Source organism: Sceloporus undulatus, chromosome 6 (assembly GCF_019175285.1).
Source record: "Sceloporus undulatus isolate JIND9_A2432 ecotype Alabama chromosome 6, SceUnd_v1.1, whole genome shotgun sequence".
NCBI lineage: Eukaryota > Metazoa > Chordata > Lepidosauria > Squamata > Phrynosomatidae > Sceloporus > Sceloporus undulatus.
In genome coordinates this window covers 44,376,377-44,401,381 of record NC_056527.1, presented here as the reverse complement: position 1 = coordinate 44,401,381, position 25,005 = coordinate 44,376,377, and the positions used below count along the sequence as shown (strand labels likewise).

Genomic DNA, 25,005 nt, shown 5'->3' with positions numbered 1-25,005 from the left:
GGCTCCCTCTCCCCTTCCGCATTCAGTATAAGCTCCTGCTGTCGACATTTAAAGCCCTGCATGGACTGGCCCCTCCTTACTTATCAGACCTTCTTTCTCCTCACCTTCCCACCAGGGCCCTCAGTTCTGGTAGTCAAGGTCTGCTGTCTCAGCCCAGGATTTCCTCTGCCCCATCCCGGATTCACCCCTTTTCACTCGCTGCCCCTCAATCCTGGAACCTTCTTCCCCCGCAAGCAAGAGCCATCACTTCTTTAACCAGCTTCAAAATGGAGTTGAAGACCATTCTGTTCAGGGCAGCATTCCCAGGCATTGCATAATTGTCACTTGCTATTTGATGTTCTTTTCTTGTCTGTTTTATTGAATCATTTCCTGTATTGCTATGTATTTTATATGTATTACCCTACTAGAGAGGCCCCTTCCCCACCACCTCTCCTTTCCCCTTTTGTGTCGTGTCTTTTTAGCTTGTAAGCCTGAGGGCAGGGAACCGTCCAATTAAAAAGATTGTATGTACAGCGCTGTGTAAATTTACAGCGCTTTATAAGTAAAGGTTAATAATAATAATAATAATAACCTCTTCAACTACTGAAGATCCAGAACACTTTTAGTCACATACTGATGACAGTTCTTGTATCTACAATCCCTTATTATCATTCTGACTGTATTAATGTATCATACATATTTATTTGCACTCCATGTTCACTTGATTATGCATCATAATGCCTTCTAATGAACTAAAGAAACAGGACTCAGTATGCAAAAACATGAGATGACTATGTCCATATGTGCTGTTTACAACCATTCATGGAGATTGGGGAGGGGGGAGAGGAAATATTTATTAATGAATGGAGCTATCTCAGTATTTGTCATTATCAGTTCCCCATTCAACTTAAAATAGCTCCTCCTTCTCTTCATTAGTGCTCCTGCTATGTTTTAATAGATGGCATTTGTGATAGGGGCATCTGATCCAGTGCTTGAGTTAAATATAGCCCTGTCTAGTGTAAGGAGAAGATTTAATGGGAAATGGTTGGCATTCTTTCTTTCTAAAGCTCAGAGACAGAAGAGAGAGACATACACACATAAACATACCCAACCAGAGAGAGTGAAAGGGAGCAAGCAAAGCACACAAGCAGCACAGACAGTGGACAAGAGATCTGCACCCAACACACACTGGATTTGTACAGCTTCCCAGCCAGCATGGTCATCCTCAGCCGCATTGCCTTGGGATTTTATCTCCAGCTCCTTTTCTGCTTTGCTCTATCTCAGACTTCTTTTGTTGACAGTGTCTTCTCAATTCCTGCAGGTAAATGATACCTTTGCTTTATGTCTCAGTGATTTGTGTTACACGTAAATGTCTTTTAAATTTTCGTGATATACCAACCCCTTTGAAAAATCATAAAGGATTTCAAAGCAACAAAAACACTTGATTGCTAAAGTATACTGAAATGCAAAATTTTAAGAGCTGGGGCACAATATTTTCCTCTCTCTTCAGATCTCTTCTCCTTTATCTTTTGTTTTGTTATTCTTTATGTTAGGAGGAGGCTGACAGATCCTCTTTAACACACCATATTTTAATGATCTGTCAGTTTAGAGCTTTGTTTCAGATAAGGCCTGTAAGGTTATATGGACATAAATGTAATAGGTGAGAGGAGACATGAATGACAATGTATATCCATCTCGACTAATATATCCCTGACCTCAAACAGTGTTGTAGGACTTGAAGTGGATGTTAGCAGAGTAAACATCTGGACTTGGCACTGGCACTAATGGATACCCAGATGATTTTAATAGCAAACAAAAGCCCATTGCATGGAGAGAAAAAATCTAATCTGCACAAGATAAAGGGCATGAATCATCTGAGTACAGGGAATCCTATTTTCTCCTCTAGTCCTACAGGCTTTCCTTCAGATGTGTGCAATGGAAAGCAGATCAGGAATAGGAAATATCTATCTTTTAACCTTTTTTTTTAAATTCACTGAGAAAATGTTTTGAATTCAGCTTCTGGTTGTCAACATTTGTCTATCTAGATGCCATGTTTGTCTGCAATCTTATTTTAAATGTGTGCATTTTAAAACTGGATCTTAGTTGTGTATATTTTAAAGTCAAGATTAACAGATCTGTAATCTGAAAATACTGTTATTGAAAGCCTTGATGGCCAGAGGAGCTAACCCTATTGTCAGACAGTGGGTCATCTGAAATAAAGTGTTAGGTCTTTTATTTATTATTTTAGTTTTTGTACTTAGAATCATAGAATCATTGAGTTGGAAGAGACTGCAAAAGCATCCAATCCAACCCCCTGCCATGCAGGAACTCATAGTCAAAACACTCCCAACGGCCACCCAGCCTCTGTTTAAAAACCTCCAAAGAAGCAGATTTCAGCACACTCTGAGGCAGCTTATTCCACTGTCAAACAGCTCTTAATGTCAGGATGTTTTTCCTGGGAAGATAACTTGAATGGCTTTGGTTACTGTGTACCTTTATAGGGGAAGAGAGATTCTGTTTGCTGAACTGACAACAACTAGGGGGACATTTTTAATCATTTTTAAGCACTGTACATTCCTTTCAAATGCATGATCTGTTGAAACTGCATTAACATTGAGAGGCTGGAATATTTTGGCAAGGCTTTAGTGATGTCTTTGCTTGTGAGTGAAATAGCTAGATTGATGTGGTACTTTATTATATAGGTCTTTGTGAAGCAAAACAAATGGGGCACAAATATACCAGGGTGAAAATAAACTACGGTAGTTAAAAAAATATTGCAGTCCACCACATCTACCCCTTCCTAGGTTCATTCATAAAACTTTCATACTGGCTGGAGCTGCAGCAGTCATTTATCAGGTGGTCTGGGCACAAATGCAAATTCACACACACACACACACACACACACACACACACATGTTATCATATGGTTGGTCAGGCAGCCAAGCTGATCCTAAATATCTTTATTCAGAGGTACTATAGTCAGTGAAACTTACTCCTTCATAAGTGTGCATAGGTTTGCAGCCTAACAAAACAGTTCTAAACCTGTTCAGGCCTAAATCCAATTGTTAATCCTAACTAGATTAATAGTCCCTTTGGGAATTTAACTGTGTCAGCACACATGTAAAACCCATTAATCCAGTGGATCTACTCTGTTTGAAACCAAAATTAGTTTTAGCCCTTAGTAAATAACCCTTAGTAAAAAAACGAATGGGGTTTAATCTTCAGCAAGTGTGGTCAGAACTGCAGTATTAACAGAGAAGGAATAATTTGAACTGCATAGAACCTTTAAATGTTTTCTGGAAGAAATGTATGAAGATGGACAGGAGCAAAAAGAAAATATGTGCCAGCTCTGTATCTACATGTTTACTCACAAATTAAATCTCATTTATTACAACTGTATATTCTATCAAGTAAATCTGTATAAGACTACTGTATAAACTTCTGGCTTGAAAAGATTTATACCTAGTCCACGCTGGCTAATTGGTAGCCACCTATATGGTTCAATTAGTACTACATTACTACATGATTAATGAAGGAAAGAATGCTATACCAAGATGACACTGAACCAGTTTTTTGGTCCACCTGTTGGTCTTTTTTTTTTTTTTTTTTTTTTTTTTTTGTATATTTGATAATTGAAATTGTTTTTTTCCCTGAGATTTTTTTTTAAAAAAAGATCCACATCATCAGTAGGAATAACCGATGCGAACAGACCTGGGATAAAATGCTGCATGCCTTGAATGTATTCCAAATGCATTCACATCATTGACTCCATCGTTATTTAAATGCTTGCACATGTGAGCAACCAACCTTGCAGAGTTGTACATTGATGTGATCCTATAGTGTGGCTAACAAACCCGGAATGCGTGAGTGAGATGATTCACATTGTCATGCTAAAAAAACGACATCTGAATGACCCCCTCTATGTCTAGTAATACCAGCCATCAAGGCTGGTCCCTGTTTCTTTAGAGTAACTGGTGCATGGCAGTCCTCTACTGCAGACCACCCTTTCTCAACTTTTTTTTAGCATGGAGGAACCCTTGAAATAATGTTCAGGTCAGTTTTAAGGGAACTGTTGCATAAAAACTATTACAGTTGTCCCTCCATATTCGCTAGGGTTAGAGGAACAAGACCCCCCATGAATATGGAAAAACTGCAAATAACAAAAACACTGTTTTTACCTGAAGGACACCTCTCTAGGACTGTCTAGGTCCTCCAGTGCAACTCTGTGGTCAATGTCCAACATACACTGACCATATAATGGCACTGGAGTAGCTACAAATGGTCTTTCAGTGCAACTTTTAGTTACAGTTGACCACAGAGTTGCACTGGAGGACCTAGACAGTCCTAGAGAGAACATATTAATGAAATCCGTGACTAATCAAATCCACAAATATCAAAGCCACAAATATGGAGGGATGACTGTATATCTAACAGCTCAAAAGAAGTTAGTGTTTAAAGTCACAGTCTCTTGCGAAACCTCTAGCAACCTTTCACGGAACTCTAGGGTTCACAGAAAACTTGTCTGAGAAACTGTTGGTTGAAAACTGGATGATATGCTTAGAACGTTTTTAGGGAAAATGTTCTCTCAAGTGGGAAAAGACATCTTTTCCCACTTTTGTCATAGCAAATAATTTTTCTCAGCTTGTTGTTGTTTTGTGTCTTCCAGTAGTTTCCATCTTATGGTGACCCTAAGGCTGGGGGTTTCTTCAGAGGGGGTTTGCCATTGCCATCCTCTGAGGCTGAGAGAGTGTGACATGTCCAAGGTTACCCAGTGAGTTAACATGGACAAGTTTTCCAGTCATAGTCCATTCTCAAACCCACTATACTGCACTGACTCTCAGCTACGCACACGTAAAACGTTGACAGAGCAATCAATTGATTAATTTAAATTACCCCCAATTTAGTAAAAAGTAAAAAAAAAAAAAAACCCTACAGTCCATATCTACAGTCCAATTCCAATCTAGTTTGGGTATCAGTCAGTACGTGCCATCAATACGGCCAACCGTTCAGATTTTGCTCAATTAAAAATCTGCCACTGCCCATTAAAAATAAATTGCCAGCCATTATGGGACAGAACAGGGTTTTTTTATCCTGTGTTAATTATAGATAACTCTTCCCTTTAGTGTGAAATAAAAGTGGACTTTGATTCTTTACTAACCTTTTGAAAGCATATAAATTTGTCACATGGGAGAGATTGGAATTATAGTGGTAGGCCTCATCCCCACCTGCACATGTTATGTCTAAAACAGGAATAGGAGGTGCAATCCTGATTCTCCTTTATTGTTGTACGCCTTAAAGTCATTTCTGAAATATGGTGACTCTAAGGCAACCCTATCCTGGGTTTTTCTTGGCATGATTGGTTCACAGAGGGGTTCTCATTGCCATCCTCTGAGGCTGAGAGAGTGTGACTTGCCCTAGGTCACACAGTGGGTTTCATGGCTGAGCTGGGAATCAAACCCTGGTCTTTAGACCAACACTCAAACTGCTACATCACACTGGCATTCCTTCATACATTGGGTCATTTCAGAGCTAACCATGATATTTCTAGCATGCAGCAAAGTGTAATTTTATTTCACACAAGTACACATAAGACCAATTTGGATCAACATAGCCACACACAAGTCAGGATGGCTAAAACCAGCCCTCTGTCATTGCACCCTTAAAATTCACCCACTCTGAATGTGTGGGCTGGAAAAAACTTGCTATTTCTTTCTCTGTGACTCTCACCTTTAATGTGAAGTGTGCAATGAATGAGAAAAGGTCAGACAAGGGGAGTAGGAACTAAAGCCTCTTTCCACAAATGTGCAGAGGTCCCAATCCAGATTACCTTTTTAATGTGTATTTTTAATATGTGAATTGTGGTACTGTTTTTACTGACTGTCTTTACTGACACTTGTACACCGCTTTGATCTTGGGAAAAGCAGTTAATAAATAAACAATTTATTATATATTTTATTTACCTTGGAGTAAGAAAGAAGCTGAAGTTCAGGTGCATGCTAGGTTCAGGTGAAGTTCAGGTGTAGGCTGGGTTTTTAACCCTTTCTTCCTGAGTAGGTAAGAAGGAATAATACCCCCTTTTCATCTTGACCTGGGAATAGTCTCTTTAGCTAAGATTTCTATCTTAATTCACAAATAGGAAAATATGTTCTATCTTGTGGAGTGACAACTTGTGAACAACAATTGTTGGTACTTAATGTGTTGCAGCTAATAACATCAGCAGTGGCTGTCCCTTAGGTCTGAGGTTTTTGCCCAGAAACCTCAAGGCTTGGGATGATCCTAAACTGCCAAACCTACAGACGCACCATCCCTGAATATGAAAACACTCTCTCAGCTATTTTCCAGATGCATTTGAAAACCAATGGCTATAGGTCCTTTTATCCTTGTCCTCATATACTTTCCTGTGACAGCACATGTCATAAACAATGGAGTTAGAACAACTACATGGCAGTAATTATATAGGTCTCTGAAGAAAATAATGTGGGAGCCACCAGGTCATTAATTTATATGGAACCTCAATGAGGAATGACCACTCATATTTGCTTTAAATAAGAAGCATGTGAAACCCTTTATGTGATCTTGGGCAAATCACACACTCTCAGCCTCAGCAGAAGGCAATGGCAAACCTCCTCTGAACAAATCTTGCCAAGAAAACTCCATGAGAAGGTCGCCTTAGAATCACCATAAGTCAAAAACGACTTGAAGGCACAGAACAACAACAAATGTGGTTTACAACATATAATTTTTCACCTTTAACCCCATATAACCCCACAAGTAGCAAACAGCCATGATGCTCCTAGAAATAGTGAATGATTATATCAGCTACAGCCAACCGGATTTTCTTGGTGCTGAAACATCATTTCTAGAGGAAATGCTTCAGGGTATTACATTACATGATCAGTCATGTGGCTGTGATGCTGCATTTTCAGATGGCTATATTGCAGCAAACAACAGTTGGTAGTAACAGATCAGGAGGTGTGAATATCTACAGATGCTTCTTTTAATATATTTTTCTTCAGAGGACACCTCATTCTAAATATATCACTGTTATTGGTACTGTACTAGGATGAGTGCCCTGTATGCTTAATTTCTTAACCCTATGTTACATGGTGCTTTGATCTATGTTATCTAGTCAGGCAAAATGATGCCCCTTTAGGATCTGTGTGATTGGGTTATTGTAGAGGGACAACAGACACTGATGTGCGACGGTCCACACGGCGTGTGCCATCATGATGCACCTCCAGCACTTTACCCACATGATGCAGCGCTGAAGGGGCATCATAAAGTCGCGCCACCATGGCTATGGCGCTGCTTGGAGGTTGCAACAAGGAACTGCTTTTTGCAGCTCCTTTTTGCGCTCTCCAGAGGCCTGATTGGGGCTGTGGCGTGAGGTTGCCACGATCTCGACCCGGCCAGAAAAGAGGCAGCTACATGCCGCCGCCTCAGGGGCAATCTGTATAGCCCCAGAGTCTGTACCTTCTCTGTAAACTCAGGCAAAACCAAATTGTGACAGCCTCTCCTAGCTTGGGTTTATTTTTTGTATCTTTTGCCCTCTTAACTACACTTTGATGTTGCTTAGCCATGTTGGTCCCAGTTTTCATCTATGAAATGTTGGAAGGTATTCATCCTTTGCCCTACTGCCTCAGTTTGAGCTAGGTTTTGCCTATTTACAATACAGTCAATTTGGCTGAAGATTGCTTCTCCCCTTGTAAATCTTTGTTATATCAGTTAAGGGTTTTTCTTTCCCGAAAAACAGTTTCTTTAAAAAAAACCTTTTGTTTTATTACATACATTGATCATACTGAGGAATAGTAGATTATACAGTGGTCTTTTCACATTCTCTGGAGTTAGTGGCGCAGGAACCCTGTGAAAGTGAGAAAATGTCACTTTAAAAAAAAACTGTTTCCCCTGAAAGAACACCTTTCTAGGCATCTCTAAGTGCTCCAGAGCAACTCTGTGGTCAACATCTGCTGGAAACTGAGCACAGAATTGCACTGGAGGACCTACAGATGTCTAGAAAAGTATTCTTTCTAGGAGTCTCTAGGTCCTCCAGTGTGACTTTGGGTGGATATTGACCATAGAGTCATACTGGAGGATTGAGAAATTCCTAGAAAATATATTAATCAAATCCGTGAATAATCAAATCCACAGAAGTGAAAGCCGCAAATGTGGAGAGCTAACTGCACTGTAAAACCCATGGTAAAATCTGACAGTTGTGAACTATTGTCCTCCACGTAACCTTAGTAAAGGTAAAGGTTCTCCCTTGACATGAATGTCTAGTCATAACCAACTGTAGGGGGCAGTGCTCATCTCTGTTACTAATCCAAACGGCCAGTGTTGTCCAAAGAAGACTCCGGTGGTCATGTGGCCAGTATGACTGTGCTGAATGCTGTTACCTTCCCATCAAAGTAGTACCTATTTATCTGCTTGCACTTTTGCATGCTTTCAAACTGCTAGGTTGGCAGAAGCTGGGACTACTGACAGGAGCTCACCCCCATCATGTGGCATTTGGGCCTCGAACTGCCAGCCTTTCGACCTTATGATTGTCAGAATCGGCATCTTAACCATCAAGCCATTGCATCCCTGTAACCTTAGTACCCTTCAGTAAACTGAGAATGGTACTACATAATTTGGGAGAGAATACTGGGGCAGCATCCAAGGGAAAGGCAGGGAACTCCTGGGGTTGGTACTGAGCCCTAGGCAAGCTAGGAAACACAAACAATAATGAATACATGAATATAGCCCAGGGAATGAATAACAGCTCAGTTATACTGTGGGCTTTTAATAGCAGCTGGTCATTTGTCTTATGACTCCATGAAATTTCAACTTGGACACTTGTTTGCGTTCTTCTTTGAGTGCCCATAGTTTCCCACATCAGGCCACAGGTTGCCTGGGTTTTTCTGAACAGGTGGGAGGACTTGTCATTAAATGTTATTATAATGTTCTTACATAAGGTACAATCCTGGAAAGAGGGAAACAATCCTTGCTATCAAGTTGTGTAAGATTAGTAATTTCTCAGACGGGAGTGAAGGGGAACACCGAATTCAAGCAGTGCTCTTGAATGGCAAAGTGCTCTTCCCACACCCATTTTGCGTAAATTTCAAACAAACAAAAATATTTCTCGGTAGAACTTCCCGGCTAACCCATGTTGCATCTACATTGCAGAATTAATGCAGTTTGACCCCATTTTTAACTGTCATGGCTCACTGCTATGGTGTGCTCTATTTTTAAAAATGTTTTATTACCAGTGTTTGAATCCCAGTTTGGCTATGGAAACCCACAGAGTGATGGGCAAGTCACAGTCTCTCAGCTTCAGAGGATGGCAATTGCATCCTGAAGAAACTTGCCAAGAAAACCCTGTGATACATTTGCCATAGGATTGCTATACATTGGAAACGACTTGAAGGCATACAACAACAACAGACATTTCTACTCTGTTTGATTCTTTATAACTACCATTTTAAGGGTTTGCATGCATGTGACTGTACTCTTGAAAACATGCCGTGTTTTATTGCAAGTATATTTCTTGCTCCATTTTCAATGACCCTTCATGAATTAATTCTCAGCCTCTAATTAATAGATTTCTCTTCTTTTCAACAGCCCTACCATGCCTGGACCAGAAGAAAAGAATTAATAACCACAGAGCATGTTCTCTTCTTGCCCTTCCGCCTCCTCCTCCCCCACCTCCCCCTCCGCCATTATTTCCTCCACCATACTTCAAGCAGGGATGGAATTCTGTAAGTATTGCTTTAAACACTTCTGTTTCCTGTAATGACAGTTTATCCTTCCTAAGGCACTTCTAAGAAATGAGGTAAAAAGAGTACTGTATATGAATCTTGGTGACAGGAGCTGTGATTTATTAAGGACTGCTTGTTTTCTGCTGCTCCAGGGAATAGGACATGGAGCAATGGATGCAAGCTCCAGGAAAAGGCATTCCACCTAAACATTAGGAGGAACATGATGTCAGTAAGAGCCAAGCGACAGTGGAACACACTCCCTTGGAATGGGATGGAGTCTCCTTCTTTGGATGTCTTTAAGCAGAGGCTGGTTGGCCATCTGTTGGGGGGTGCTTTGATTGTCAGTTCCTGCATGGCAGGGAGTTGGATTGGATGGCCCTCGTGGTCTCCCCCAAGTCTATGATTCTATGGAGTTTATCACACTGGGGCTAATTTCGGCATTAAAGAGAGATTAAAGCACATTTAAAGCATCCTGCAAATAAAGCGAAAATGGTGAGTAATTGTGCGAAAGATTATCACATGGAATTGTGCAAATAAAGTGATATCAGAAATGCATTGTCGCTGAAATCTCAAAAGTAAAAAGATGTATGCTAATGCTTCTTTGTGACCACTTTAATGGTGGGTTTTGTGCAACATCATGTGAAATTGTTTTGCGTAATTACGCAATTTTTCTGTGATTAACTCCTATGAATCTATGAGACTGTTTGCCTAGGTCAGTGGACATTCCTGTCTGCTAAATGTTAGTCATTAGACTCATACCGTCCAACTGTGGCAGTACCAATTAATTCTCTGTCATCCCACTTTTTGAGCTGTTTTTAAAATGTCCCAGTTATCTCTCCTCCTCCCACTTCCCCTTTTTGTCCTGAGCTTATATCTGTTGCTGCAAACTGAAATCCAAATGCAAAAATAGTTTGCATTCAGATCTCCAGTCCCCCATCATTGACTTCTTTTGGTAGTTTTTTCCCTGCATATCTGTATAAACTTTGGAGATATGGCAGAGTCTAAAGAGAAATTAGGTGAGCCACATTTTAAACAGATAGCTTCATGTAGGGGTGTGTGTGTGCTGGACACCTGCAAAATTATAGCTATTCATCATCCTGGCACCACCTGTCTATAACACATAGTGCAAGAATGATCAATGTGCAACTTTAGGTAGTTCCCAAAGATTCCCCAGACTGCCTGTTTCTGGCAATAAGGGACAAGGGTAAAATCCACTTCTTAAAAATCTTCAAAATCAGCCCTCCAGATTTGTAGTTTGTTGTGGCACCAGAGCAATCTGACAGAGAAGACAAACTATCCCACAAAACTACAACTCCAAAATTCCATAGCATTGAGCCATGGCAGTTAAGCAGTGTCAAACTGCATTGTGTATGCTGTGCAGATGCCCTTGGGTGAGTTAGAGTTGATATCTTAGCTTAACAGTTAGATCCAAAAGCCTATAGGTTTTGATACCCTTGGCATATAGGCCTGAGACAGAAGGGCCAAAAGGGGCGTGCCGCTGCCGATATTAGGATTTGAGTGTGCGCATTAACCACATGCTCCCAAACCCTAGCGGTGGCATCATGGCATCCCGTCCACATGGGTGCCACCATTTTGATGTAAGGGACGCACAGCGTATACACATCGCTGTGCATCCTTCCAGAGTTAAAACGGACACCTCCAGCCCGCCATTTTCGGGCGGTCTGTCTTGGGCCATAGTTAAATAATTTTTTTCCCCAGTTCTGAAGGTCTGAGAGTCTATACTTACAAGACAGGGAGAAAGCAAGTGTTAGCAATATGATTTCTTACTTTTACAGTGTTCAGAACAATAAGATATTAAAGAGGGGCTATAGGAATCCCTGTTACCTTCTCTTTCTTACCATTTCCACCATTTTAATTTTGTTGTTTCTGTTGGAGGTACTCTGCAAATATAAAAGCTTCCTTCCAGTGCTTGGTTATTGCCACACCATTGTTGATTTTTCACCATTAGCAGAGATTTACTAGCCATCCTTTCCCCAATCTAGGAGGTATAACTCACAGATAGGTCTGTGATGCATATGTACAAGGAAGGTATATATTTAAGAGTCAGAGGAGAGTCAATAAAAATGTTGCATGAAACTAAATAGGTCTAGAAGGCCACAGTTGCCTTCAACTGTAACATGAGGGCAATCGTAGATTTCCAGCTGGTTAGGGTTGACTTCCAATCAACCCTAACCAGCATAGCCAACATTTAAGGAAATATCTAAGTGGTAATCCAAAAAAAAAATTGTCAATAATTTTTCCACCCCTGTTCTTTAATGTATTGTACAAATGTATGAGTATTTTAAAGATCTTCGTTATCCTTTCTATCCTTTGCACCACTCAATAGTATTCTTTATAATCCATAAAAGTCTGACATGATGTGTCACAATATAACATGTGCATTAGGCTTCTAAGCAGAAGTATAAAAAAATAAAAATAAACCACAAAAAAAGTAAAGAAGAATTCAACTGAAAGGATGCTGGCATATGTATGCCCAGTTATGGGAATACTGAGGTAAATCTATTTCTTACTAAAACATTATGTGACTATGACTCCTAATAGGTTGTTCCGGAAATTAATTGTATTCTAGGCTACATTTATTGAAGTTCTTTCCACATCCTGATATGAATTTACTTTTAATAACTTGCCAGCCACTCCACTCTTGTCACTTACTGGAAATATATTGATATTTTATTACCAGTGGAGAAACATAACCAACAGTTAAAGAAAACAAAATCTTTCTTTTATACCACTCTGTCATTCACTGTGTCTGCCACAGCACACCGAACTTTCTGGGTCAAATTTAGAGCATACAGTACTGGGAAGAACTCCAGTAAATGAAGTAATGCGACTGTGACTCTGCTCAGGTTTGGTTCCAGGATCCCTTGTGAATATCAAAATCTGTGGATGCTCAAGTCCCATTAAATACAATAGCATAATAATATGGTGTTCCATATATAAAATGGCAAAATCAAGGTTTGCTTTTGAGAATATATATATATATATATATATATATATATATATATATATATACAGTATATATATGATATTTTCAAGCTGTGGATAGTTGAATCCATGGATAAAGAATCCATGGATATGGAGATCCAACTATGTTTAATTATAATATCATATGTACCTTTATGAATTTAATAATAGGAAGAGATTCTGACTTCTAAAACATGGAGCTGGCAAGGTGTATAAGGTGTATATGAAACATAAGTGAATTTATACTTAGAACTGGAGCCCATTTCCAAGATATCTCTGTATGGATATGCAAATTCAGGTATTCAATTTTTTTAAAAAAAATCCAAAACACTTTTTGTCCCAAACATTTTGGATAAAGGAGACTCAGCCTGTAGTCTTACCCTCCATATAATCTTGTGAACCCGTTTAATGCTGTGGAAGTGTAGGAATCCAAATGAATAAATATGCAGAGGAATCTTGAGTGGATAAAAGTGACCTATTTAAGATAGGTTGCTGATCAAAGATTTGCTTTTCTGCTCCATCATTTAGTATCATCTCTTTTGTTTTTATTTCTTAGATGTTGTTATCACTGGATTTGAAACATTTATGTCAAGAGCTTCAGATAACACAGTCTCCATGTATAGAATCCATGTGTCCTCCAGGACCTCCTGGTCCCCAGGTTAGTATTGCCCTTTGGAATGAACAAATTGGGATTGTTTGGACAGAGTTTTCTGATCTGTGTTATTTCCACACAGCAAGAAAGAACAGGAGTTTCATGGTTGCAGAAGGGCTTATAAAATTGCTAGGACAGTAACTTAATTATTCTGAAAGTGCTTATGCAACAATAATTTAGGTAACTTGCTTGGTTGATATCACTGACTTCACAGTCAAAAGGAATTCCCTGAATTCCTCCATATACACATGGCTTAATCCACAATGGTGGAACTTAAGGAATCTGATCATGATGCATTTTGGAATCCATCACATTCATGTGATACTGAACAATGTGCAAACGTTGGGTCAGATCTAACATTTGACCTCCATGGGCAGAACAGCAGAATTTAGGATCAGGTTGAGGGGATCTCCGCTTCTCACTGTAGCCCTCAAAAATATGTCCTGTGTGTCTGGACAATTCTAGAAGAGCCAGTTGTAGAGTAACTTCAACCCCTGGTGTTGATGATAATGGATTTAGGCAAATACAACATTCAGGCATTAGATGGCCATGCCTATACTGTTGGTCTTGACTGGAGCTTAGGTGAAACTGGTCACTGTGCACACAACATTTAACTCTCTTCTAAAACGTGTACTTGATATTAAATTGATTCAGAAATCATTCTGCTTAACAACAGAAATTACTGTTGCTAAAATCAGAAATCACTGTTGCTAATGCAAAAGAAACAATTTTACTGTATAAAGTTTTGGAGCCATGTGGGCCAGTGAACAAAGTACAGTACAGTACTGGTCTGGAGTCTAGAAGCCCTGGAATGAGTAGAAAAAATGACGCACTCTATTCTTGCCATCCATATTCTGTCTAATTAAAAGAGAAACAAAACAAATTATCATATTAATTGTAATATACATCAAAGCCCAACAACACAAGGATTATGCATGAATTTCCTTCCCAGTGTGATTTAAAGTAATTAGCTGTCTGATTATTCTGCGGTCATATGAAGTACAGTTGTGGCTTCTTTGTTGGAACGTGTCTTAGGCAAAATTCCTCTGAGAAAAATATAATCTGAACAGAAGCATGCTATATACTGGTACATTAAAATGCTAATAAAACATAATGTCATACTCTTCAAATCTGTGTTATAATAGAAACACAACATACAGTGCAGGGCGTGAATGGAGACTAATCCGGGTTGAGGCAGTTCCCCCAGAAAAAGGAGGCGTGCACAGTAGCAGGTGCCTGTATCCCCTTCCACAGGGGAGAAGTCAGTGGAATCAGCATCCCAAAGAGAAGGCAGAGACTACAACAATGCACTTCTGCCGCTCCAAAGGCCATCTTTGCTACACACTTGGCTATTACTTGAAATACAATAGCTAGTTCTTTAATAGACCAGGCCTCTCAAGTGTGTTGGAAATCATAGTCACATACTTCTTTTTCATATGGAGGAAAGACGGGGAGGAAAATGAAGTTTCTAAAAGAGAAGGCAAGCAAAGAAAACCTTTTGTGAGACATTCCTGTGACACTAACCATGTCAGTTTAAACTACTTCTTGTTGTGTTTAGTTGAAGGTGCAAAATAGCGGATGTTGAACTTTAGGTAAAGAAGCTCAGGCTAACCTCTCATTTCCTACTTAGGTGCCTCCACTTTCAAGAGTAGAGGCACCTCATGTAGGTGGTATCATGCCACATTGCTGCAGTCCAGCTATACAGATAAGCAGGGGGTTCTGGGGATGTAGGCCACACCAGGTGACAACCTAAGGGGATGTGACACCACTGTTCCCCAAAAATCTGTCTTTGGCCACAAATGGGCTATGGTGTTCACTTACATCCCTTTAAAATACTAAGGGATGGTGTGAATGGGGTAAGGCTCAATAGGAGAAAGAGAAGGCCCCAGATGCTTTTAAAAAAAATTAAATAACATTTTTTTTAATTAAAATTTTTAGTTTTTAACGTTTTAAAAATTCTTTTAATTTTTTTCTTCTTAAAAAATCTCATCTTAGACTGTGTGTATGATATTGTAATTTAAAGGTATAATTTTAATTTTGCTAGTTGTTTATGTCACAACTGGGCCCAAACAGACAGGCCAAAATAAAGCTGCTTCGGATCACTTTGGAGGTATGCTGATTAAATGAGGCATGTGTCCTAAGAGTACAAAAGCTGTGCCAAAGCCACACTCCAGTCATAAGGACTGGAGCGCAGCTTTGGCGCAGCTTTTGACCTCTTAAAATGCATATGTCATTTAAACAGTATACTTCCAAAGTGACCCGAAGCAGCTTTATTTTGGCCTGTCTGTTCAGGCCCAACTATTACATTACACTATGTGATATATGGGAATTACGATTTATGAGTAACTTTAGTACAAAAAACATTACTAAGAATTCTGTATGGTGTGGCATGGGAGAAGGTCAGGGGGTGGGAACATCATGGCTTACTGCACTGGGTGACACCAACCTTAGAAATGCCACTGCAAAGCAGAAAACAAAACGACCATTCCCTTCTGTTTCCCACACAGTCAGGGTCTAATTCAACACTGGCATGTCAGAGCATAATAGCAACTCTTTGTTTGTTTTATTACACAATATAGTGTCTCACTCAGGTATGTTTTACAAGAACCACCCACCCTTGCCTCACACGGACTTTGCATATGCTGCTTTGAGCATACGTGGTCTGTGGGCAACAAGGGGGAAATGGTGCGCATAGCGCACAGGGACACACCATAACAGTTAATTGGACTTGAATATGGCTTTTTTCCACACATGCAGTGGGGAAGGGGGTCCAGAATGGATCCCTCGCATATGGGGAGGGTGGACTGTACACTATGCTGTCACATTTGGATTACTGCTGATAAATTGATTTTATTCATTAACTTTGAGTTAATTTGGCCCACTTTGCCATTTGCATTGCATCCCCAGGTAGCTGTCTGGTGAAATTATTTGGTTTGGTGTGAGATTTGTTGTCATCTATCTCACATTTTTACAACCCTCAGAGGCCTTCTGTGACACTTAAACTAGGCATTTTGAAGATACATTTGCTTGCTTCCAATCTGACTTGAATGCTGTCATTTGACTATATTAAGTTGACTTCAACTTAGGTGAGCCTATGAATGATACACTTCCAAGAGCCCTGGTCATCAATAGGCCAGCTCATGTCTTGCATGCTCAGGGCTATGACTTCCTTTACTGAGACAAGCCATTTGTAGTGTGTTCTTTCTCTTTTTCTACTACCATTCTACTTTACCATTTGGCCTTGGAAGCTATTGTTAGCCTGGTGCTGAGTGAAGGTGCAGTCTCATTCTATTTGGTGGCATTTGTTTCAGTTTGTGTACCTTGAGGACGTAGATAGGGTGCTTGTAGCTATTTGATGCACAATATGATCTCTTAACCCCCTTGGAGTTTATTTATGCTGACTGGTGTGTATGTTTATGTGATGATGTGAGTCCATAGGCTGATTAATGCTTTTTTTTTTGTAAGGAGCGACCATGTTTATAAGTACTCTTTGGTCACTAATACTTTCTGAACAAGTCACTTGGGATGGTGGTCCTAGATTAACTGTAGACATTCTTTTGAATGGCATATTTCAATCTGTGACCAGGCCTTGGTTTGTGATGATAATAATAATAATATAATTGGCATGAGTCACCCTGATGAATGTCTTTCTACTGGAAAGAAAAAGAGATGTGTGACTGTGAAGCTCCTGCTTGATCCCTCAAAGGCTTTAGATGGTATTGTCTTGGATTGTTTCCATTGGCTAGGTCTTGGCTGAACTGTATTATAGCTGGTCCACTTTTATGGATCTAGTTGGATGCATTGGTTGGGTGACTATAGTTCAGAAACCTAGCAATTATACACTGGGGTGCTGCATAGTATGAATTTGTTCCCAATGCTATTTAACATCTTTATGAAGGTGCTGAAAATCGACATTAATTGGTTTGGGGTAATTGTCATCTGGAGGCTGATGATGCTCAGCTCTGAAATTCATAACTGGTATGTAGAGATTTGAATCTCCTTTTGCAACAAGCTGGAACGGCTATAATCTGCTATACATGTGTCTGAAAGAAACAAAATTCTTGACTTGTGTCAATATCACATTACTCTTATAGTGCTATTATTCCAGTTTAAGTGCTGTAGCTGCCTCCTGTTGAATCCTGGGATTTGTAGTTTAGTGAGGCCTAAGAGCTCTCTGGCTGAGAATACTAAATGCCCTTCCCTGAACTGCAAATCCCAAGATTCCACAGGAGGCATGAATAGCTGTTGAAGTGGAATAATAGTGCTATAACAGTATAGTGTGATATTGTCCTTGTCACAAGATGCTCATTAAAAATACAGGGGCAGACTACAGATGAGATGAATTATAAATAAAATCAATACTGTATTTCATTCCTTATTTTCTTTTTTAGGGCCCTCGAGGTATTCCTGGTGCAAAGGGACCAAAAGGTACAAAAGTAAGTTCCAGGGTTGTGTTTTAAACTGGGATCGGCACGTGCTTTTTTGTAGCCCCTACTAGTGTTCCCCTGACATTGGTGGATGCTAAAAATTAATGGCATACCACTAAATACACTATAATTAATGGGAAAAGGAATTAAATGTACTATTGTCAATGGGATAATCAATATCATAGTCAGTTTAGTACCCTTTACCTCAATATCAGTAGTCAATATCATATTACTTACACCTACAAAAGTGCATTTAAGGTTCATTGATAAGAAAAAATTAATCAAGTGTGAGTAGGGAATTGGATTTATTAATCATAATGGGAGGCATTCAGATTAATATAATATTTAAAGAAGAATTGTTCTGAATGAATGTCTACTAATCTTAAATTATTTGACATATATGTAGTAAATCTATAAATATTTTAACTTTTTTTAAAAAGCCCCAAAATGCAGTCAAGCAACTGGCCAACCTGAGAAGCAGCCCCCAACTCTGAACTACCTGCCCTGTGTGAAGAAGTATGAATTTGTCAGTATATATTTGTGTACATGCGTGAGTGTGAGTGTGCATGTGCAGTAATATAATATGAGGCCAAGGGATGGAAAGAATATTCAAAAGTATTTGGGAAATTATTTTTAAAACATGAGTTTTTCGAGAGTTGGAAAATCCTGACAAGGAGAATCCTAGAACGGTGAGAATTTTCAGTTTGGCACTTACTCTGCACAAAAATTTAATGTGCTATTTTTGGCACAGAAAATAACACAGAAAATAAACAAGTTTCCTCTAATGAAAACTAGATTTTCTGCTCAGGAAATAACATTTCTGTCGAGATAAGCAAAATAAATTTAATCCTCAAATTTACAGAAACAGACTGCAATTGTTAGGTATTGTTTAACTGGTTTAGGAGCAAGTGTTTTGCATTAAAACATTTCTTTTAATAACATTTTTACAGTATGTACAATGCAAAAATATCAATTAAAAAGACATTCAAAAATTGACAGGACAAACACTATAAATTACAAATCATTTGAGTTATTATTTTTGTCTCGTATTTATGTATCATTTCTCCCAACAGGGTGAGATTGGCAGACCAGGACGAAAGGTATGGGACAAATTTCATAAATTTTTTGTTGGAATTTCATAAAAACCTTTATAGTAGTTTCCTCAAACCTGGTACCTTCTAGGTGTGTCAGGTTACATCTCCCAACATCTCCAGCCAACATGGGCTTATTGGAGACAGATGCGGATGTTGTAGTCCGATTGTATATGGCTGAGGGAAGGACCTCCTCTGTAGTCGTACCAAATTCGTGGACTTCCTTACCTCATGAAAGGGTCTATCTCACTTCTTCTCTCCTTGCACTCTATTGCCTGTTGAAGACTTTTCTCCTCCAGCAGATATTTGATCTGCCAATTCAAGATTCTTTGATTTTATCTTTACAAATATCCGATTTTGCTGCAGTGTGTGCACTGACCAAAGCCTAGATATGAAGTCATCATGTAAATATGAATTTCAATCAAATAGCTAATATATTTATTTAAAGTCATTTACATCCCACTCTTCTTCCCTTAGAGAATAAGACCAACATACACCAAACCCAATAAACAGCAGAGTAAAATACACAGGAACAATTCTAACAGAACACCTAAACTGGATATATTTAAAGGGGGTTGTTCTTTCTTTTTACTGATGCACTTTTTCACTGCATCTTAAATAGTATTTAAATGGTTTATAACATAAAATATGTTAACATTTTAATGGTCAATCTCTGAATATCATTTCTGATAGAAAGGTGTAGTGTCTGTATGTGGGCTTTTGTGTGTGTATCTCAAGATAGATAGATACAGCAGGTCCTTCATGTTGGCAGGGGTTCAGTTCCAGGGCTCCCCATAGATGCTAAAAACACACAGACAATCACACCCCATATTATTCATTAATGATGACATGAATGTGTACATTTCACCGTGTGCATGTTCACATCACTATCACTGAATAATATGAGGTGTGGTGGTTAAATTCACAGATTGGAAGCCTACTGATAAGGAGGACTCACAGTATAAAGATATGCCAGATTTAAAAAAACTAGTTTTATTTGGCTGCTAAACACAAGTAATAAGTAAGCCATACATAGAAGTATCTTTTCTATGTGGTGGTGGAGTCAGCACTTACATATTCTATCTATCATGTATCTGTGAATATACATGAGCCCTCCCGCAGCCTAGTGCCCTCTGTATATGTTGGACTACAATTCCATTTACAATAACTCTTAACTGATGGCTATGTTGGATTGATGGATGGTGTTGTGCAACATACAGGGAAAGTAATCCCTGAACTGTTTCTATTCAAGCTGGGTATTAGAAGAACTGCCATGTAAATGTAATGCTTGGATTTTATTGTTTTCCTATTCTCTCCTTGTCTTCCTTTTCTCCTACATTATTTAGATGGCCAGCCTGTAGCTTGGGGTGACCTTGTGTTTACTGATATTAGATAAGCTATCTGGGAGTCTTTGACATAAGAGCAGTGCATAAATAAATAAATAAATCTATTTATTTTAAATTCTTTAATACAATATTTTTATTTTATTTTACAGCCTTCATATTTATTTCCAAAATGTCCTTTCTTCCTTTCGCATTATGACCTATATGGAACTCAGAGTTACAATACCTGATTTTTATTTCTTTCCTTTTTCTATTTCCTATTTCCACTCTTTCCTCCTCCTCCTTCTCCTCTTCCTCCTTCTCCTTCTCCTTCTTCTTTTGAAGGGCAGCCCGGGTCCTCCAGGTGTCCCTGGAATGCCTGGACCTATTGGATGGCCTGGCTCAATGGGACCTAGGGTAAGATGAAATAAATAAGTGGTTTTAAAAAAATAGTACAATTTATAATGTACATTTTGTCAAAACCACCCTTCTTGATGTACAGAAAAGTTGCCAATAATTTTGAGTTACTGAGATTTATCAGGTTCCCTTAGGCACAGGGACTGGAATTCAGAATTGCACTTACATATTCGTAATAAAAGAGTTATCCATAATGAATGTGCATTCACAAAGCCTATAGATTCATGATTGTGGCACTTTTGCCACAAATGTAAAAATGCTTCAGTTGTGCTTTACTGGGCATCAACTGCTGCAAGTGATCCCCAAACTGTGCCCTTTAAGTGATATTAGACTTCATCTCCCAAAAGCCTCAGCCATGTTGGCAATCTGGGATTCTGGAAGCTGAAGTTCAAAATCCTTTAAAGAGCACAGTTTCAAGACTACTGTGTTAGAGAATGAAATTTACAAACATTTCTTTATAAGTCACCATGTGAATCTTATCTACCATTCAGACCCTAGTTGCAAGATTTCCTGTACGGTAGTTCAAAAATTAATTTTACCAAGCCCTACATCTTGACTGCTAGGTTTGAAGAGTAGTTCTCTCTTTGTTTTTTTTTTCCCTTGTTTTTTTCATGGAGTAAAAAGGATTTAATTACTAGGTTCCCTTCAAACCCTGTTGCAGCATTTTTCCACATCAGCTGCTTTCCCATTTTCCAGCAAGCCACGTGCATGGCAAGAGAGATTTGTGCAAAGACATTTGCAGTGCAGATCCATACAGCTGCCAGGACACATTTCTCAGTGTCCCAGTGTCTCAGAGAGGATTGCCAGTAATATGTCAGATGAAATTAAGATGCAAGAGAAACTGGCCAGATCTGTTGCCAAAACAGACGATCCAAACAGTAGAGCAGCTGATCTCTACAAACCGTGCAAAAGAGCAGACCCAACACAATCAGAAATAAAGTCCTTGTGCATCAGAATTTAAACCAGTGGTGGCTATTCTGGAAAGCCCTTGAGGGTAAATATATTTGTCTGATCCAAAGCATTAGTACAATAGGGTCTGAAGCTTAGACCAGTTGTGCCTTACCCTCTAATTTATTTTCTTAAACAGGACCTCTTTTCATTGCTACAGTCACTATGGCACAGATTAAAAGGGCTGCAGTTACAACTGAGGCGTGACTACACAAGGTTTCCTCCAGGGTAGGGGCAGTGTAACTGATTCTTGCCCCTAGCATTAATATAGATTACATCAGTCCTTATCTCTAGGTGACAGTTGCTATAGTGGCTGGGGTATTCCTAGAGCTGCAATCTAGAAAAGTAACTTTTCTGGGTTCTGCGGGTTGATTACAGATCTCAGCATTGTTGTGCTGGTTAACGGCCATCTGTGGCATAGGAAATGTGAGGAAATGATACACTTCATTATAGCTTCCCCAATTAGGCTGAATTATTTGTTACCTGTGTTAACCTCCCTCCCCACCCCCACCACCACCACCATAGCATTGCTGGAAGAATTGTAGAAATGATACATGCTTCATTCAGACCCAGTCAATCAGTTGCTTCCACCTTGCTCTGGCCACAATGAATTAACTCTCTTTATTGACCCCTTTAGGGTGAAAAGGGTGATTTAGGTTTGATGGGATTGCCAGGTACAAGAGGACCAATGGGCTCTAAGGTTTGTCAACGCAGACACTATGTTATTCCTCTCTGGCTTCTAACAACCGCTTATAGCTGCTTTATTGGTTAGAAAACGCTTGTATATACTGTGCACAGCAGAAGTGTTTATGTCACGGTGGAGAATAATTGAAAACGTAGACTTTTTTCCTGTGGCTATAGTGAAAGCACTAAAGGAATCTTTCTACTTTTTCTTTCTAAGATACTTTACAGCAATCTGATAGAATAACCTGAAAAGCAAAGTTCATGTGATTTAGAGCCTCAAAATACTTCATCATCATCATCCAGTGTCAGTAATGTGTTATACACAGTTAACTACAATAGTCTTGATTATCCATCTTTCGGTCATCTGACATTCTGGATTATGTGATATCGTGGCTGCTAGGGGGCATGGCTTTAGGTGATCGAAAATCTTCTTCTGGTGGTAGAAGTACAGTAGTTTCCATACTCCAAAAGGAGTTTTACCATCATTTATATTTATCCAGAAGAGATACATGTTCAGCCACTTCCTATAATGTTATCTTATTTTTAATATGAGACTGCCATGATAGTTTCTTAAAGATTGAAAATCTTGAATGTTCATGGGGATGCTTCAAAGGAGTTGACTCTTAACTGGAGGCCTGGTGAAAACCAATATTAAAGAGATGTAGACATTGATAGACAGCTGAGCAAAATGGCTTCAGGGGATTTATTACTGTAGACGCTGCTTTCAACTGAATTATTATGCTCGTGGTTATACTTGCTTTCTGTTTTTATTTCAGTTTCCAAACCTATTACAAAAGGTCTAGCATGCTTGCCAGGGATAGCCCTAGACATTTTTCTGCCTGAGGCAATACAGCCAATGATGCCCTTTACCTACCCAGGTGACGGTGCATAATTCACAGTACTTCCCCATGTATTTTGGTGCATGAGGCAGAAAATCCCAAACCAACTCTGTCCATTCCTGGAAGTAAAAATATTGTTATATAGTTAATAACTAACCATTAGCTGCCCTTTCATGCCACCAAAATCAGCAGCTTGCCATGGCTGTCATACTGCGCCCAATGGTAGGTCTGGCACTACTGTTTGGTAAACCTTTCCCCCACCTGCTGGCTTACAGGCTGAAGTGTGTTGCTGTTACTGTATACATCCTGATTTGTGATTTCTTTTGAAAGTGCAAAGGAAAGTCTTGGTCCCGCTAATTGTTTATGGCTTTTTCATTCTGATTTTATACTCCATATGTATCGATATGATTTAATCAATAGCAAACATTAAAATAACTGTCCTTTTTCTAGGGTTACCCAGGAAGCAGAGGAGAAAAGGTTAGTGATGCAGAGAACTTTTAGTCCATTACTTAAAAAAAAGTTGCATTCTGTGTTCCACAGACAAAGAAATAATGGCTTTATGGGTTATAATAATTCTTATTTTGTTGGGCTGCAGTGTTTAACTCTGAAGTCAACAATAGAAAATATATATCATTTTTGAAATCTTATTTTTTCAAATAGTATTCTTAGCTTTTGTTTCTGATATTTTTTTTTCTACAGGGAGCTCAAGGAGAGAAAGGTTCCAAAGGCAGTAAAGGTGACAAGGTAAAATTACCCCAAAAGAGCACCAAAATAGTTCTTAACATGTTTTTAGTTCGTCTTTCATTTATAGCATAGATGCTATGCAGCAGTATACGTATAGTTTAGAATAGCACACACCACTCCTAAGAAAGAAATCACATATTGAAAATGTAGTTTTAGTTTTGCTTCAGATTCAGATCTACATTCCCATAACATACAACTGTTCAAGTTTGGAAAGGACAGTACTGATTAATCCTCTGTCATCCCACTTTTTCCAACTGCTTTTAAAATGGCACAGTTCTTCTCTCCTACCCTTCCTTTCCCCATTTTTTGTTGGAGGGTATGCATTCCTTTAGTACTGTATCATTTTCAAGATATTTTCAAGTTCCTATCTTGAAAATAATACGATGCTTAGGAAATGGAAATCTAAATGAAGAACAGAATGGATAATCTCATTTTCAGCTTTTCTAGCCCTGTGTTAGTGGAAAATGTTGAAGATAGTATGATAGGCTCTGGTTCCCATTTAGATTTAAATTCCCTAAGCATACTGTTATTTTCAAGATACAAGCTTGAACACATTTTGAAAACAGCCAGATGCAATAGGAACTTAGATCTAATGAGGACCCTGTAATCTCATTTGCTACTTTTTCAGGGTTTATGTTGCTTTTCTAACTCTTTTAAAATGGATTTATTTGCATTGATCCTTTAGAGAAAGATTAAGTTAAATATCTTAATAATTTGGTAACAATCTGAGTGGTTATGTTAGTTCATTTTAGGGGTGGGAAAATGAGTTCTTGAGGCTACATGCAGACTCCGAGGCTGCTTTTGTGCCCAGCTTCCCCAGGTCTCAATTTTTCTGGTACAAAAAAGAGATTGATAACTGCCTATTCTGGAAGCTTTCAGGTATTGCACCTTTTCAATAGGTTACAGGGCCCCCTTTCTGGATTGTTCATCAAATCCAGAAATGAACTTTTGGCCACATCCAAGGTATTTTTTTTCATGTTTTGGCTGGCTGTGTGATTTTTTTCCCCAGTGTTTTGACGATTTTGCTAGAAGTGTGCATGGGCACAAATCTAGCCAGTGAGTCTGAAAGAGTTGCCCCCCTAACTTAAAGTTTTTATGCCACCTTGATGGCTGGATAACAAAAAAGCTGCAGATAAATATTTTGAATACAAATAAAATAGATAGATAGATAGATAGATAGGAT

General features: G+C 39.0%; 1 protein-coding gene across 1 annotated transcript in view; it reads left to right on the top strand.

Annotated features, from left to right (window-relative positions):
- The first annotated feature begins 450 nt into the window (after positions 1-450).
- The window catches only part of COLQ (collagen like tail subunit of asymmetric acetylcholinesterase), a 45,803-nt gene continuing 21,248 nt past the window's right edge, over positions 451-25,005 (top strand). Inside the window, exons 1-9 of the mRNA XM_042477450.1 lie at positions 451-1,300; positions 9,577-9,713; positions 13,255-13,356; positions 17,742-17,786; positions 18,851-18,877; positions 20,536-20,607; positions 22,193-22,255; positions 23,529-23,555; positions 23,778-23,822. Of these exons, the coding sequence (XP_042333384.1) occupies positions 1,195-1,300; positions 9,577-9,713; positions 13,255-13,356; positions 17,742-17,786; positions 18,851-18,877; positions 20,536-20,607; positions 22,193-22,255; positions 23,529-23,555; positions 23,778-23,822 (624 nt within the window). The 5' untranslated portion in view covers positions 451-1,194. The remainder of the gene's footprint in view (positions 1,301-9,576; positions 9,714-13,254; positions 13,357-17,741; positions 17,787-18,850; positions 18,878-20,535; positions 20,608-22,192; positions 22,256-23,528; positions 23,556-23,777; positions 23,823-25,005) is intronic.